Source organism: Chelonoidis abingdonii, chromosome 7 (genome assembly GCF_003597395.2).
Source record: "Chelonoidis abingdonii isolate Lonesome George chromosome 7, CheloAbing_2.0, whole genome shotgun sequence".
NCBI classification, from domain to species: Eukaryota; Metazoa; Chordata; order Testudines; family Testudinidae; genus Chelonoidis; species Chelonoidis abingdonii.
Genome location: NC_133775.1, coordinates 13583354 through 13599930, shown reverse-complemented (window position 1 = coordinate 13599930; position 16577 = coordinate 13583354). Strand labels below are relative to the sequence as shown.

At 44.3% G+C, this 16577-nt stretch overlaps 1 protein-coding gene across 1 annotated transcript; it reads left to right on the top strand.

Moving 5' to 3' along the window:
• The first annotated feature begins 507 nt into the window (after positions 1 to 507).
• Positions 508 to 11438, top strand: TTC4 (tetratricopeptide repeat domain 4). The gene is made up of 10 exons (XM_032766913.2): positions 508 to 653; positions 1784 to 1901; positions 2161 to 2322; positions 3273 to 3350; positions 5516 to 5640; positions 6552 to 6638; positions 6757 to 6971; positions 8155 to 8236; positions 9539 to 9621; positions 10674 to 11438. Exons 1-10 carry the CDS (start codon positions 546 to 548, stop codon positions 10774 to 10776), a joined length of 1161 nt encoding a protein of 386 aa, XP_032622804.1. The 5' UTR covers positions 508 to 545; the 3' UTR covers positions 10777 to 11438.
• Positions 11439 to 16577: the final 5139 nt, after the last annotated feature.

The window sequence follows — 16577 nt, the reverse complement described above, 5'->3', positions numbered from 1 at the left end:
CCCTAACCTGCCGGGAAGCTGTCCCTGGGTTTGTATGGGGTGGCGGGAGCTGTCCCTGATCCCCAGGCCGTGGGAAGGGGGCTGTCCTGGGGTCTGGAAGGGGGCGGGAGGAGCGATCCCTGGCCCCGGGCCGGGGGAAGGGGCTGTCCCGGGGTCTGGAAGGGGGCGGGAGGAGCGGTCCCTGGCCCCGGGCCGGGGGAAGGGGCTGTCCCGGGGGTTGCACGGGGCGGGAGGAGCGGTCCCGGGCCGGGGGAAGGGGCTGTCCCGGGGGTTGCACGGGGCGGGAGGAGCGGTCCCGGGGTCTGGAAGGGGGCGGGAGGAGCGGTCCCTGGTCCCGGGCCGGGGGAAGGGGCTGTCCCGGGGGTTGCACGGGGCGGGAGGAGCGGTCCCGGGCCGGGGGGACTGTCCCGTGCCCGTGGGGCAGGTGGCCAAGGCCCTAGTGGAAGTGGCGCCGCGCGGGGCGGAACGGAGGGCGCCGGGCCGGGCCGCGGGGGAAGCGGCAGCGGCTGCACTGCAGGAAGGAGCCGGAGCCGGAGCCGGAGCCGATGGAGGAGGCCGCGGGGCAGGCGGAGGAGGCCGGGCTGGCCTCCCTCCTCGACAGATCCCAAACCCAGCGCTACACCGGGGGCTTCAACCCGGAGAGCTGGGAGCAGGTGCGTGCCAGCGGCTCCGGCCACAGGGCGGGGGGGCACCTGCGAAGCGGGGTGCTGGGGGGTCTCGTCCCTGGAGATATGGGGCGGGGCGAGAGGGAGGCCCTACAGATGGGGGGAGCAGGCGGCCCAGGCGGGGGGGGGGGGGGGGCTGTTGTCCATATTGCTGGGGGGCAGGGGCCGGCCCAGAGATGGAGGTTGGTGTTTGGACAGCAGGGGGGTCTGATTCCCACGATGGGGGAGGGGGGCTATCCTGGGGATGGGTGGGGTGTTGGGGGCAGGGGGATCTGGTGTGGGAAGGAGCTGGCCCTAGTGACAGTGAGGAAGTGTGCAAAGTGCTGTATTGGTCGGGTCTCCTGTCTTTTGGAGAGGGATTGTGATGGTCTGACAGAGATGGGAGGTGTTGTGTGTGTCTCCCTCTCTGAATGCGGTTGTCCAGGAGCGGCGCCAGGGTTTTTGGCGCCCTAGGCGGGGGTCCTTCCGCACCCCGGGTCGTTGGCGGCAATTCGGCGGCGGGGGGGTTCTTCCGCACTCCCGGTCTTCGGGGCACTTCAGCGGCGGGTCCCGGAGCGAGTGAAGGACGCACCGCAGAATTGCCGCCAAAGACCCGGAGCGCGGAAGGACCCCCTGCCGCTGAATTGCCGCTGAGGGTGGCAGAATGCCCCCCCCCCCCCAAATCCTGGTGCCCTACACAACCACCTAGGTCGCCTAAATGGAAGCGCCGGCCCTGAGGTTGTCAGATCATTTTGGGCAGTGAAGAATAGTGTAGATCTCCCCTAGTGAGGAGGCAGAAATGGCACCAAAGTTTGTAGGCCTAATGCTGGGAAAATCTGAACAAGAAATGTTGAAAAAAATATCTTGTGTGGGATATGAAATGTCCCATTGAAATGCTGACAGAGAAACTCATCTTTCCTTCAGATGAGGGGCTCTTGCTCCCAAAGAGATGTGGGTGAGCTCTGAATGGCTTCTTCCGTTCCTTCAGTGCATTACTGGGCTGCCTGTGCCCTGTCTGTGTTGATGTGCTTGAAGAGAATATTTTGCAAGACCATATTGACAAGGATTTAACAATTTCCAAAATGTAGACTTAATTCCAGTTCTATGATTGTGTTTTCCACCCTGGCTGTTATTAATAGGAATTTGACAAGATCCCCATGTTTATGAAGAAATCCCCTGCTGAAATTGATCCTGAAGAGAATCCTGATTTGGCATGCCTCCAGTCAATCATTTTTGATGAGGATCAATCTCCTGAAGGTATTTCATAATTTTATAGACATTTAAATCTTTGCTTTCACATCATTCTGGTATTGTGCTACTGCTCTTTGGGATTATCCTTGGGATTTGAGGATTTAATTGTTTGTAGAGGTGTGTGATGGGTTCTAAACACCTGCTTTTCTATGAGTGGGCATTGGGTATCTAAGGGGTCTTTGAATTTTTAGGTATGCTAAGGTTATAGGCGGGGTGATCTATTGATTGCATTGTACAATGAAAGATGTTTTGTTTCTCTTTGCAGAACAAGCAAACACCTATAAGAATGAGGGGAATGAATACTTCAAGGAAAAAAACTACAAGAAAGCTGTAATCTCATATACTGAAGGGTTAAAAAAGAAATGCAGTGACCAAGATTTGAATGCTGTGCTTTATACTAACCGAGCTGCAGCACAGTTTTATCTGGGTAATGTCATATGTTGCATTTTATGTCTGACCTAGATTCTGTGTAACCAGAAATGACTACATTTCTTTGCCTATTTATGTCATGTGCTTTCACTGTTACAAACTTTTAAAAGATTTTCAGACAATCAAGAACCATCCCTGTGGCTCTGAGAGACTCAAAGTGAGCAAGGTAATATATTTGAATGGACCAGCTTCTCTTGGTGAGAGAGAAGCTTTCGAGCTACACAGAGTTCTTCCTCAGATCTGGGAACAGTACTCAGAGTGTCACAGCTAAATACAAGGTCGAGCAGATTGTTTAACATAAGGGGCCATCCCTGTGGCTCTAACTCTTTTTGCAGGGCTCAAATCTTGGAGCTTCTGTTTTGCAGATTGCTAAATTTAAAACTTATAACCAAAGCAAAGTGCTTTGGGGAGGAGTGTGAAGCAAACAGGTTGATGCTGGGCCTTTCTGGGCTTATTCCTAGAGGTGATTTGATGATGGTCCTGACTTGTCAGTAACACTGGAAACCTGGGTCAGGGGTTAGGTGCTGGGAGGAAAGGACAGTGATAAAACTCTGGTTCTATAGTGAAGAGATAAGGAGACAGAGAACTATACATGTGCATCAGATTTTGAGTAGGCGTGTGTATTTTCATAGGTCCCACTGAGATCCCTGCAACAAAACAAGGAAGATATAAATATTGAGGACAATCTGTTGTACGTTAAATGTAGCAGTTTGTGCATTTTCTGTTCTAGCTCCTGTTATCCATCCTTCACTTTTCTGGGCACCAGAGTTACCCAAGTCATTTATTTCTATTGTTATTAATCTGCAACCTCCATCTGTACCTGTCTTGTGGTCATAGACTATGCATTGTCCTGTGGTTCAGCCTAATGATTTCTCTTGCCCTCAAGTCTACTTGGATTTTAGAAGTTGTCCATGTGAAATGTTCTGACCCAGGTTTTGCTTTGTATAGGCAACTACCGTTCTGCTCTCAGTGATGTGAACGCAGCAAGAAAGCTAAAACCCAACCATCTCAAAGCAATAATAAGAGGTAAGATTTTAAAAACAAATGGATAGTATGCCAGTATTTTGAAGTACAAAGGTAATTTAGAAATGCTAAACCCAGATTAACTAAGGGAGTCACTTTATTTTGCAAAACTATATTGTGTTCAAGGAGGATTTTACTCTGTGTGAAATAGCACAATGATCATGGGTGTTTAAGTTAACTAATCAAAAGACCAGGCTTCAAAATGCTCTGTAAGGATAATTTGTTACATAGTGTTCTTATTGGTAGACTCAGATTTTTTTTTATTATGTTTGACTAAATGTACTTTTTTATAAATTAGCTAGTTTGTTTCCATTTTATAATATCGTTTTGTTTATCTACCTTGAATGGCTCATGCCAACTATCACTGTATTCTCCCTGTTGTACTATCCCACTCATAAGTTTGTCTCTCAGTTAGTTTTAAGTTGTTTCCCCCCACAACTCCTATAGGGAGGCTCTTCCAGAACCTCATTCCTGGTGGTGAGACACCTTTTTCTGATTTCCAGCCTGAATCTGTTCATGGCCAGTTTATATGCATTTGTTCTTATGTCAACATTGTCCTTTAGCGTAAATAGCTCTTTGCCCCCCAATGTAGTCATAGAGGGGAATCATATACCTTCTCAGCCTTCCGTTTGCTAGGATGAATCTCTTCCAGTCTCCTCTCATAAGATAGGCCCTCCCTTCCCCAGATCATCCTAGAAGCTCTTCTCTGCACCTGTTCCAGTTTAAATTAATCTTTCTTTGAACGTGGGTGACCAGAACTGTACACAGTGTTCCAGATGAGGTCTTACCAGTGCCTTGTACAATAGCACTGAATATTTTTCTCTCTCTACTGGAAGTGCCTCTCCTGATACATCCTGGGATTGCATTTTTCACAGCGCATGACATTGACGACTCCTAGTAATCTTTGATTAGTCAACACGCCCAGGCCTCTCTCCTCCTCCGTTGCTTCCAACTGATGAGCCCCTTAGCAGGAGTTCTTCTTATTAGACCCGAAGTGAATGACCTCGTACTTTGTACTATTGAATTTCATCCCATTTCTGTTACTTCAATCTTCAGGATCTCTTCCTAGAAGAGACAGGTCTTAAATCTTTAATAACGTAAAGCTCCAAAATGTTATTGCTGCAATTTAAATTTAAAGTTGTTTCAAAGACATAGAACTCCATTGATTTCAGTGCAGTTACACCGTCAGAGAATTTGACCAATGTTCAGAGACTTCTGTTTCACTTATCTCCTTGCTACCCCTGCTGAAATTCTATCATTGAGCCTGATCCTGTGAAAGCAAGCTAGCAGGCATGGTGTTTGCTACTTTAAATAGCCCCAGAGAAGTCACTAAACCTCATAGTTGTGCTTGTTTATTTTGAGGGGAATATAGAATGCTCTGTATAAATCAGGGTTGGGCAAACTGTGGCCCACGGGCCTCATCTAGCCCGTCAGACCTTTTAATCTGGCCCTCGAGCTCCATTGCTCCGCTCCAGCGCTTCAGCCGGGGAGTGGGGTCAACGGCTTGCCCTGCTCCGGTGCTCCAGCCGGGCAGTGGGGTCGGAGGCTCCCACGTGTTCAGGACCTGCATGACTGGCGTGAGGGCATGCATGTTACTCCGGCTGCACAGCCTAAACACGCTTCATGCATCATCAGAGCCTGGAATGTGCAAGCCCACTTGCCTGCTACTTGTTGGCTTAGGTGACTCCAGTGTTTTAGTCGTGTTAATTTTCCATTGTTGACAATAAAAGAAAGAGTAGTTGGCCAGGGAGTGCTCAGTGGCGGTTTTCAAAATTGTGGGCTGTCAGGACTTACGTGGGAGGAGATTTCTGAGAGCAGGCGGCTGGTGAATCTCAATGAGTCTCAATGACTGGAAGCTTACGCCCAACAAATCCAGGCTAGAGAGAGAGGGAGTGGAAAGGGGGTAAGTTCAGTTTAATTATTGTAATACGTTGGTATGATGGTATATTTATAATAGTATGTATGGTTTTGTTTATTTAATAAATATACATTTTAGTGGAAATAAAGTTTATTTGAATATCTCTGAATTGTTAACTTCGTGAGCATTCATGGCCCGCCTTACAATTTCCATACCCAGATGTGGCCCTCAGACCAGAAAATTTGCCCACCCCTAGTATAAATAGATTTATACACTGTTCCTATGTCGGAATTTTTAAACTTTCTTTCAGGAGCTTTGTGTCATTTGGAGTTAAAGAATTTCCCTGAAGCAATGGCATGGTGCGAGGAGGGTCTGAGGATAGATTCAAAGGAGAAGAAACTTGTGGAAACGAGAGCCAAAGCTGACAGGTTAAAGGTAAAAACCAAAACAAAATCTGCCCATGGGAATACAGGATTTACCGTGCTAGATCAGACCGTTAGTCTATTACCCCACTTCATGGTTGGGAAGCACTTTGGGATCCTCAGATGGAAGGCACGTATAAATGCTAATTATTTTTTTCCAGAGGGTGCTACAGTTTCTGTCCAGGAGGATCTAAAGATTGTGGAGGATTGATTGGATGGCCTAATGGGTCTCTTCTGATCTTTAACATTGGAGTATTGGTCTTGTCCAAATTCAGTGCATCCAATTTTACAGCTAGTGGAGCCAGCATCACTGTAACTAACAAGGGATATGGTGCCATATTGGAGAGCAAACTGCTTATTATGGCTTTGTAGGGAAAGAAAGAGACCTCTTAAAGCATGATTGAAAGAAATTAGCCAAGTATTCCCTACTATTTTCACAGAATGAGACTATACTGTTCAGGTATGGGAGGAAGCAGTCTGCTGGTTAGAGGAAGGGACTTAGGTCCCTGGAGTCCAGGGTTCATTTCTGTCTCTCACTGACAGTTGTATGATCTTGGGCATGAAATTAGCATAATTTTACCTTCTTTAACCTTCTGTTAAATAGGGATAACAATATTTGCCTCCCTCACAGGGGATGTCAGAGGTTTAATTAATGGTGGTAGAGAGCTTTTGAGCTTGGAAGAAAGATGCTATAAACAGACAAAGTGTGAGTAAAAAAAAACTTAAAAAAAAAATCACCAAGCATTTCCATGAAGTGGAATTCAGCAGTGATTCCTAGCCAGGTCACTGTAAAGCGATGCAGTGAGAGGAACCATAATTTTTCTGGTGACTCAAATTGGTTTCACAACTTTTCAGTAAAATAAAAGTAATGAGGGGTGTTGACTTATTTCCCATGATTGTGATGCAAACTTGTCTTACGTGCAGCGAGCTGAACAGCGGGATGCAAGGAAAGCAAAACTGAAGGAGAAGAAGGAACAGTCTCAGAAGGAAGTCTTACTCACTGCTATAAAGGTATGGGCCTAACATGTGTTTAGGATTCTCTCTTAAAAGTTGTTCTTCATATGTAGATATTCAAGTGACTAAACTTTGATTTTTAGGTCATGTTCTCAAATTGATTCTTTCAATGTAGGAAAGGAATATCAAGCTGTTTCTGGAGGCCTCTAAAGAGGAAGATGAAATATCAGATGTTCTGGCTGAGATGTCCTTAAATGGACTGAGTTCTGACAGTACCACGGGCACAAAGGTCTACTTAGATGATAATGGCAATCTGAACTGGCCTGTGCTCTTCCTGTATCCTGAATATGGGCAAACAGATTTCATCTCAGCTTTTCACGAGGACTCCAGGTGATTTCTACTTCATGTGAAAAAATGATTATATCAGATATTCTGTTTCATGGCAGAAACAACACCAGACTTCCAAAGTAGCTCAGGGCCAAAATCTAGATTTTAAGAGTTCATAGTGGGGAAGAGTGTGGAATATCTAATGATACTGATGTAAAGGTGACAGGTTATCTCAAGCATGTATCACTAAAAGTTGTATACTACATAGGTTACAAGAAAACTATTTAGGAGTTAATCAGGACAGAGTTTTGAAGCCACCAGGTGCCTTAGGTACCAGGAGTCCAGTTGTGGAGGTCTCAAAGGAAGAGAGAAGTTAAAGCTGATAAATATAAAACACTTCCCAAAATGACCTAAAATAGCTCTTAGAGACCTGATATTGTCCGGCTAACTCAAGGCTAGAAGTGAGTGCTGGAAAGGGGGAAACTCCCCTTCTCTTGGTATGAGCTTTAGTTTATAGCTCTGCAGGGACACAAGTTAATGAACTTGAAATTTATAACACAAATGTTGGCATGTGTATTAACCAAACATCATATTAGTAGATTTTTTTTTTGTTTTACGTTGCAGTGCAGATGGTTAGACAAGGGGTTTTAATGTTGTCGTAATGTTGGAAAGCAAGAGCATTGGGCTGTGGTCAAGAGCCAAGAAAGTAGAAGTGAATATGACAAACCAGAACAGTTTCACTGTTTAAGATCACTGAAGTGCAAGAAATAAACAGGCGGCATAAACAGTGACATGGAAATTAAATTTTGAAAGTTTTTTGTTCTAATCTAAGGCATTGTTAGTAACACAGAGAGGGAAAATCGATTTTAAATAAATATACAACATTTATCTTGGCAGTATCCCTGAAAAGGCTGAAATCAAAGATTAATGGTCACCTTGGTAACGTTAATGGTAACATTTTTGGCTGCACTGTGAAGGTTGTTAATGAAAGTATGTGTTTAAAGCAAAGTATAAGCTTCAGTATGTTAAGAGTATGTTTCTGAAACTTACATTGGCCGGAACATAATCAGATAATTACGGTAGCCTTTAAGCTATTGTTTAACCTGCTTGCTACTGTAATCTTTGCTATCATTCATATTTAAATGTATGAATTAGAGAAATTGAACTAGTAGATTTATTAGCATGGATTATAGTAGCTACTGAATGCTGTGACTAGGATTATAACAAGATCCACTTTGGCTTTTAGATTTATTGATCATATACAGGTGATGTTTGCTGAGTTACCTCCTTGGGATTCGGAAAGAAAATATCATCCCAGCAATCTAGAGGTAGGAAATTTAACCTTTCTTCTATTTTATATTTCAGATGTACATTTTTTATTAGTTTCTCATAAACAGTTTATTAAGTATATAAAATATATTTGTAACATTTTTGTTTAGCATGCCTTCCTGTGAAATGAAGGTGCGGGCTGCACATTCATTCATACATTTCCAGGCTAAATTTATTGTAGCTGTTAGAATACACAACACTGTTTAAATTAAGAATGTGAAAATTCTTCTCTCTCTGGATTTATATTTTTATTATGAGGTATTTTATTGCCTCGATTCCCGTGTATGTAATAAGCAAGAATTAGACCAGTAGTTTGTTAACCTAATAACTTTTTAATCCATAATTTAGTGAAAAGTGTTCAAAATAATGTGTACACTAATACATGATGGAAAAGCGTAGGAGTAATTGTTAGAATTAAGTAGCCTAGCTCTGAGTTGGATGCTATTACGTATGGAAACTTGATAAGATTAACCATTTAGAATGTAACTAGGTTGTGACTACACCGAGTAGTTTTCAGTATATTCCAACATGAATTACTTATATACAAGTATGTGGGATAGATACTTCCCACCACAGTTTCATATCCCCAGGCAGCGTTGATGGCCCTTGGTGTACTGAGCAGTCCTTTCCAAAAACATAATTCCTCAGGCACTACTTATCAGGATGGACATTTTGTTGATAACTACCAAGAGGTATATGCAATCTAAGGGGCTTAAATATGTTGGGCTAAGTTTTTTGTTTTAGACATAACTGCTGTAATAATGATTCTTAAACAAAATAGGCTCAATTTATTCCTCGGGTAACTATAATGAAGTGACACCACGGATGAATTTAGCCTGTTTTTAAAAAGGGGTCCCAAGGCTTTGATTCCCATAACCCCATCACTTCATTGACAGACAGAGCACCTCACCTTCATTCAACTGTTGTTTGGCTGGAGACAGTCTTATGCAAGAGCAGTCGTAACAGATCAAATACATATTGGTTTACATAGGGAAAGCCGTGTAGATACTAAATAATTAAAAGGCTGCAGTCTATACAAAACAAGCTGTTGAAAGGTTTCTTTATATCTGGATTTTTTTTCCCCCAGCCCCTGCTAGTCCCTTTTAGGTAGGTGAAGCTCTAAGAGCCGTAGTGGTGCGTCCATTTTAGAGATTAGAAGACACACATGCAGGTGCTCTGTTGTATGGCCATATGTGTGATCATGACAAATCTTTCAGCAGGCTTTTAGCTAGTGTCCCTGGTATACCTGTGGGCAAGCCAGAGGTATCTTAAATATTCATCTTATACCAAATTTTATCCAGCTTTATTTTGAAGATGAAGCAAGAGAAGAAATGTACCAGCTGAACACAGAAAACACACTGCTGCAAGTGCTGCAGCACCAAAGGTGAGCGAGTGGCCTGGAACAGCATTTTGTTCGTTCATCTGTAGTGTGAGAAGTAGAGTCACACTCTCCATGTAAAATTCAGGTGCCTCCTCTACAGGGTTAAATGGCTTTTTAAAAAACAAATCACACTTCCCAGTCAGACTTTTGGTATCCATAAGCAAAGAGGGGAAATAAACCACAGGAGAGAGAGAGCATGCTAGTCTGCATCTATAAGGTGTGTGTTTGGAAGAACAGAAACAGCAGAAAGCTGCCTCTGTGCTACTTTAACACCTCAGTGGGTTAGATGAAAATTGCACTGTCACTGCTTTGCTGTTTTTGCTCACACGCAAAGCTATTAATACTGTTTCCTAACCCTGAAAAAATCAAGTGCTTGGAACTCAGTGGACTGAATGTATTGAAGGGATCAAGTGTCTTGTACTATTTAAAAATGGTTGTATGTACATGAGTAGCCTACAGCTGACAACCCACTGTGCAGGTGAGATCCAGAAAAACCCCAGGCTGGTAAAGAAACAGACTTCAGCTCCTAAGAAGCTGACAGGCTGACCTAACTTGCAGTGTAAAACAAAAAATAGCATGTGCCTTTAGATTTACAAAAGAATCTATCCTTTATGTGGGGCGAGGTGGGGAGGAATACTGTGCTGAGTCAGCATGCCACTTCTTTTCCAGCTAGAGATCTTGCTGCAAAGTCACCAATAAAAACTCAGACCTGGAATCTTACTGCTCAGGACTGCATCTTAACTATTTTTCCATAAAACTCAGCAGCATGCATAATCCTTGCCACTATCCTGGCCTGTTGCATCCTCAAATTGGCAGGATGACAGTGACGTTCAGGGTGACAATGCTATCTTAATTTTAATTAGAAAAGTTGTGGGGAGAGGAATTGATTCATAAACCAATCAATATGACAGGCACTGCTAATTCAGCAAAAAAGAAGAGTCTTGACATCAGCCCCCCTGAAGCCAGTTTTTTTAATTGTTGAAGTGGGGCCAAAGCTTTCACTCTAACATTGGGGTAGAAATGAGGATGATGAATGACTTTTGTGTTTGTTGCAGGTACTTTGTAAAGTCTGGGACTCCTGCTTTTTTGGTTTTAGTAAAGCATTCTCCTTTCTCTAAGAATTACTTTTTTGGCAAGAAGGTGCATCGACTAAAATGAACATGTGCAAGCACAAAAAGGGATGAGAGAGAGCCTTGCTGTGGGCTGGATTGTTCCTATCCACAGATAGGTGGAAGACTGATTGTTCCTGTATAGTTTAATAATTTTTTCTACTTCAGTCCAATAAACGTAACCACTGTTGGACCTTTGTCTTACAATTTTTGCACATGCAGAACTCCCCTTGGAACAAAGTTGCTGAGTTCTGAGCGGATACGGACTGAAGTTGATTCCGCCCCCGCCCCAAATATATAAATGGATGGTAGTCTTCTTTAATATAGTGAAATGGACTGCTGTTCCCTTAGGCCTTGCACAGTGTATGAATGGCAGCTGTGCATGTGTGCCAAACCTTAATTATAGATGAAGTGACATCAATTTTCAGTGTACATGCATTGTGGAGGAGTGAAGAATTCCACTGCTGACCTCCTGCACTGGAATGGCTGTAGTTACTGGTTTTAAAGTGAGTGGAGCTGGGATCTCCTCTAGTATCACTGAATGACTCTGCATTAATCCACTGGCCCAAGCAGTCAAATCAATACAGCAGGAGCTCACTCACTAATGCACTGTGCTATTGAATGAAGGAAGGCAAAGCTCTTTGTTTACTGACCTTTCACTTCCCTTTCTTGTTGTCTGATGTAGATTGCAAATAAATATGTTTATGGTAAGTAGACAGGTTGATGCCAAGTGAATTAGGCAGGCTCCTTTTCCTTACTGTATTCCTGAATGGGAAATTGTGCCAATATCCTGAAGGAAACAACGTGTAGTAGCTTTAAAGTGCAGGAACATCCTCGTGTATCTCAATAACCAGTAGTCACCTCTGGCTAGCACCAAGTGAATGCTGATTTTACAACAGCAGACTGCTCTAGCTTCGACATTTAATTCTTTTAAATATTGGTTCTAACCTAGAGCTCTCCCCACTTCCAGAGCGACAGTGATCAATAGCAAGTGGAAAGACATACTGCATGTGTAGTCAAACTAATGCTTCAGCCGTTAAATACAATTCAGCTTCTAATAGAAGCTAATGTAACTTTTACCAGAAAGAACGTAACCCACCTTAACAAGGCTATCAAGATGTTGTAGCATCTCACATCAAAGTTGGATTTAATCTAGCAGCTCTAAGCAACTGTGCCAGAACACTACTTTACATCGACATAGCACCTCACTGTGCTTTAGTACACCCATTTTACAGATGAGAACTGGGAGATGAGTCTAGGGGAAAAGAAAACAGATCACCGCCTCCGTGCTCTACCCCTACAGTCATGCTATCTTTCAGTAACTCCAGTAATTAACAGCTAATGGGTTTTGGAGTTAGTCTGGTCAGCTGGCAGCACTGTGAGGTGGAATGACTTTTGCTCAAGGCTACAGCTATTAGTATTTTAATTTTGTTTCCACAATCAAAGCATTGTCAACAAACATAGAACAGATCCATTCCATGGTATGGCACATAAGCCAAGGTGACTAGTTCATAAGCCAGAGGTCAATTTTGCTTCCGAGTGTGATGGGCCATTTTGTACTCATATGCCCCTTTATTTAGATACAGTATAAAGTTATGGTTTAATCCAAAGTTAGTGATTTGAACAAGAGAACGTGTTTGCCCATTCAGAAAAAAAATAACTTTTTGGGCTTTTCTGTATTGAAGTGCACGCACTGGAGACATCTTATGTGGATAGTATAGACAAGCGGACTCACCCCTGGAGCGCCTCCTGCTGGTGATTTCTGGGAATTAGCTCAATTTCCAGCCTGGAGCACCCTCTGCAGGCCAGTGATCCACCTGTCCTCTGGCACCGTCCCCCTCACTGGACCCAGTGCCCTTTTACCTAATGTGCTGCCCCCTGGCAGTAACTCCTTTCTCCTTAGGGTCTTCCCCCTCCCAGGGGAACCCCCACCCACTATCCCCACCTCACCTCAGTGTATGGCTACTGCCCATCATCATCTGGCCCCCACACCCTGGGGCAGACTGCAGTATCAGCCTACTCATCACTGGCAAGGGTGGGTTTGGACCTGCTGCCTTTGCCTACCCCTGGGCTGCCCTCTGCAACCCCCAGTACCTTTTAGCCCAATGCTAGGCTGCAGCCTAGGGCTTCCCAAGCTGCAGCTCCCCAGCTCCTCTGCCTTTCCCCAGCCCTGCTTCACATCAGTACTTTGTGTCTAGCTCCCTACAGCCAGGCCCATCTCCCTCTACAGCTAGAGAGAGACTCCTTTCTGCCCCTGACTTCTCTGCCTTTATAGGGCCAGCTGAGTCTGTTTGGGGCATGGCCCCAGCTGCAGCCGCTTCTCCCAATCAGCCCAGCCTAAAAGCTGCTTTCTGCAGCCACAGCCCCCTCTCAGGGCTGTTTTTACCGCTTTAGGGCAGGAGCGGGGGATCCACCCCGCTACAGATAGCTTGATCAAATAAGCATTCCACGTACCAAAGATAACTTTAAAAGTAATCACAGGTGCTGCCTACATAAGCCAGGCACCTGCTCTTAAAGAAAAGATCAGCTTGTCATCAAAACACAAGATCACAGGAAGCTTCCTTGACTCTTCCCTTTAAAAAAAGTCTTTGGCCTGCTGCCCCTTTAACCTTCCATGGTGCTGGTTGCAGTTGAGCTACACCATTTTCATCCCTTTTCAGTGGCAGTGTAAGATGGGCTGGAGAGTCTGCTTTGTCTAACTCTGCTTTGTCTAACTGAGAAACAGGCTGAAAACTGGACACGAATAGCTTGGTTTAACGAGATGGCTGAGGGTTGGTGTGAACACCACATCAAATATTCCATGGGCAGCCACCTTCATTAACCCCCAAAGTAATAATCCGCTTCATGGCAGCCAGTGTGATGGGCCACTACTTTTTTTTTAGAGGAATAGTTGGACGTAATGTGATCAGCTAGAGGCTAGATTTCCTAACATTAAGAGTCAATAACACTGTAGGTTACTGGCCCAAAGGAAGTAAAGAATCTTTTTATCTGCAGATCCTGAAGCTCATACTATCCAAAGTGTCAGGCATGTTCTGTAGTGAGGCACAGACCAGAGAAGCTAATGCATCTTTTTCCAAATCTTAAGTTCTGGCCATGCAAATGTTGAACTCCTGTTGAGGTTAAAATTGCCTTTTTCATTTATAGTGTACAAAGCCATGTAGGACAGACTCAAGCCATTGCACACAGTGCAGCACAGGTTGCAGAGGGAGAAGATGCTGGGTCAGAGTGTCACCTGGCTGGCCACTTTCTTGTATTTTGGGTCCAGTTCACTCAGCTTAGCATAGGTTTTGTTTGAAAACAGGCCATTATCCTCTCCTAGCCCATAGCGCTGCTCAATCAAGTGCATGTCTGCTATAACCTCTGAAGTCATCTGTATAAGCCTGTAGGCATTCTGTGCTGCCAAGTGACAAGGGACGATCATGAGCTGCAGGAGAAAGAGACAAGCCTTGAACATTTAATGCAAGTCAGTGTAGATGCAACTCCTCCTTAAATCTTTCCTTCCAACATTCACAAGGTTCTCTGAAAGCTCATAAGCCTAATGGACTTCTCTTCCGGCAGATGTGTGAGCATCTTCCCTGCATTTGCTAGCAATAACAAACAGAACTTAGCAACAGCCTGCCAATGAGGTGACTGTTCGATGTAAGTAAACCTCATTTAACATCTTCGGGAGACACTGCCTCCATCCTCATATAGGAGTTCACTGGAATGAGGTGTAGCAAATACAGTTAGATTAAAGAACGCACAGGTAGAGCTGATATGGAAGGAGTAGGGGAAGAGGCTATTTTGAAAGAAGCCGAAGTTATGTCAAGGGAGCTTGGTGCCTGTCACAAAACCAGCCAGGACGGGGACAGAAGAAAGCAGTTATTCTAACATGAAGCTGAAAGGTATTCGCTTGAGAGTACTAGAGAATAAAGTATTTCTGCTTACCCAAAAACAAAGTGCAGCATCGGCATCTCCATGTTGCTGGGGAGAGAGCAGCTCTAGAAATCAGAATGTCATTCAGTCTCCCCACCCATTCAGTGTCTAGCCAGTAGTTGTATCTGCCACCAACAGCCGTACATTCTGGACTGCAGTGAGACCACTAACGTATGTCCCAGAGGCACCCAAACAGCTGGCAGGTGGTAATGATGTTCAGACGCTACCAATTCAGGCTGGATTCAAACTGGTGCCCTGCAGATATAAAGCTTCACACCCTGCTATAAGTCTCCGTACAGAAACCCCAACTTTCTAGGACTTCTGTCTTCTTCAGAAGCTAAACTTTCATTATTAAAAATAAAAATAGAGTTTTTCTGTCAGTCTTGCCAAGGTAGATGCCAGTTTCCAGCACGATTAGTGACTTATAAAGACCATCTTAGAATCAAACTGATTAAAACCAATGATCAGAGTGGTGAGGTTTTAGGATTAGGATTAGGGTTGGAGACCGTGACCTGCAAGGAGTAGACCTGAAGCCCTTATACCATGAGAAAGCTGACAATCCCACTCATCCAGTGATGTGCGTTCTCTCAGCTCACTGGTGTGAGAGGAATAGCTCCTTAAGGAAGGGATGCTCACAAGCACTCAGGTGTCGACCTGAGCTTTACTCCCACTGAAGTCAATGAAAGTTGCACCATTGACTTCAGTGAGAGCAGGACGCCCCTTCTGCCCTTTACCCATTCACTGCACTATGAGTGTCAAACCCTGGTTGCAACCATCTAAAGGTTATCAACATCCAACATGGCAAATACAAGTTCCAGCATAAAAATTTGTGCACATTGAGAGTTAAGGTAGAAGCTTGGTAGCACGGAAGTGTGGTGTAACGGACAGGCCACTGGACTGGGAGTCTAGAGAAGGCAATTCTGTGTGACCGTAAGCAAGTCACTTCACTTCTCCGTGCCTCCACTCCCTCCCACACTTCTTATCTATTTAGACTGTAAGCTCCTCAGTTCCGGGGCCATCACATAACTACTTATATGATGTGTGGCACAATAGGACTCCAATTTCAGTGAAGCTTCTAGACATACAACATATAAGAACAAATATTAAAATGCAGCATATCAGATATAAAAGTGACCCTGATGTGCATCCACCAGGAGGCTGAAAGGAAAATTCAAGTACAGCTCTTTCACAAGGTTGAGGGCTCAGCATCTGTGGTGTGGTACTTAAAGAGGTAAAGTGGTTCACCGTCAGCCAGCCGCGTTCTTATCCCAGGGTCGGCACAGATGTCACCTGGTTTGTTATCAAGCTGCTGTTGCTGTTTTCAGCCTGTTCACAAAGAGGAGGCAAAACCCGGGAATGTGGTTTAGTTTCGTACGATCTTTTTATTAAATGAGGAAAATCTCATCACAGCTACAATTTCTGTTTGCTGTAAAAGGACTAACAATTTTCTCTACACGCTGCATGATGTTTTCAGTTGGTTTTTTGTTTTGATTTTACGCCTTACAAACAGGGAGGATGATAAATCCCTGCTGGAATTACTGAAGGCATTAAGTAAAACAGATCAGCTAACGATGGACCCGAGACCCAAGGTTTAGAGCTCAAGCTGAATGCTAACAGAATCTGAGAACATTCAGGTTCACTCTCATTCACCACCTTGTTAATCTTGGTTCTAATTAGTTTGAGAGAGAGAGTTTTCTTAGAACAGCTCACTAGTCTAGCAACAGCCCAATGTGCTGCAATGGGCAGTCAGTGTTCAGGTGTTGGGGAGGTGACTGGCAGGGGTTGGGAGTGCTAGAGAAATAACGTGTGACCTTTTGGCAGAGGGTGCATGTCCTGGCCAGAGAACAGTTAGTCTGCTCCATGCACTTGAAAGAATCTTGTGCCACCACATCTCTAGTGGCTCCTTCACTCTCGCAACTTTCATTTAAAAACTAA

Excerpts from the sequence above, each read along its gene's own strand:
- TTC4 (XM_032766913.2), top strand. The coding sequence starts at position 546 with ATGGAGGAGGCCGCGGGGCAGGCGGAGGAGGCCGGGCTGGCCTCCCTC. Across the intron at positions 654-1,783 it reads ACCCGGAGAGCTGGGAGCAG|GAATTTGACAAGATCCCCAT; the intron begins GTGCGTGCCAGC and ends TGTTATTAATAG. Across the intron at positions 1,902-2,160 it reads TGAGGATCAATCTCCTGAAG|AACAAGCAAACACCTATAAG; the intron begins GTATTTCATAAT and ends TTCTCTTTGCAG.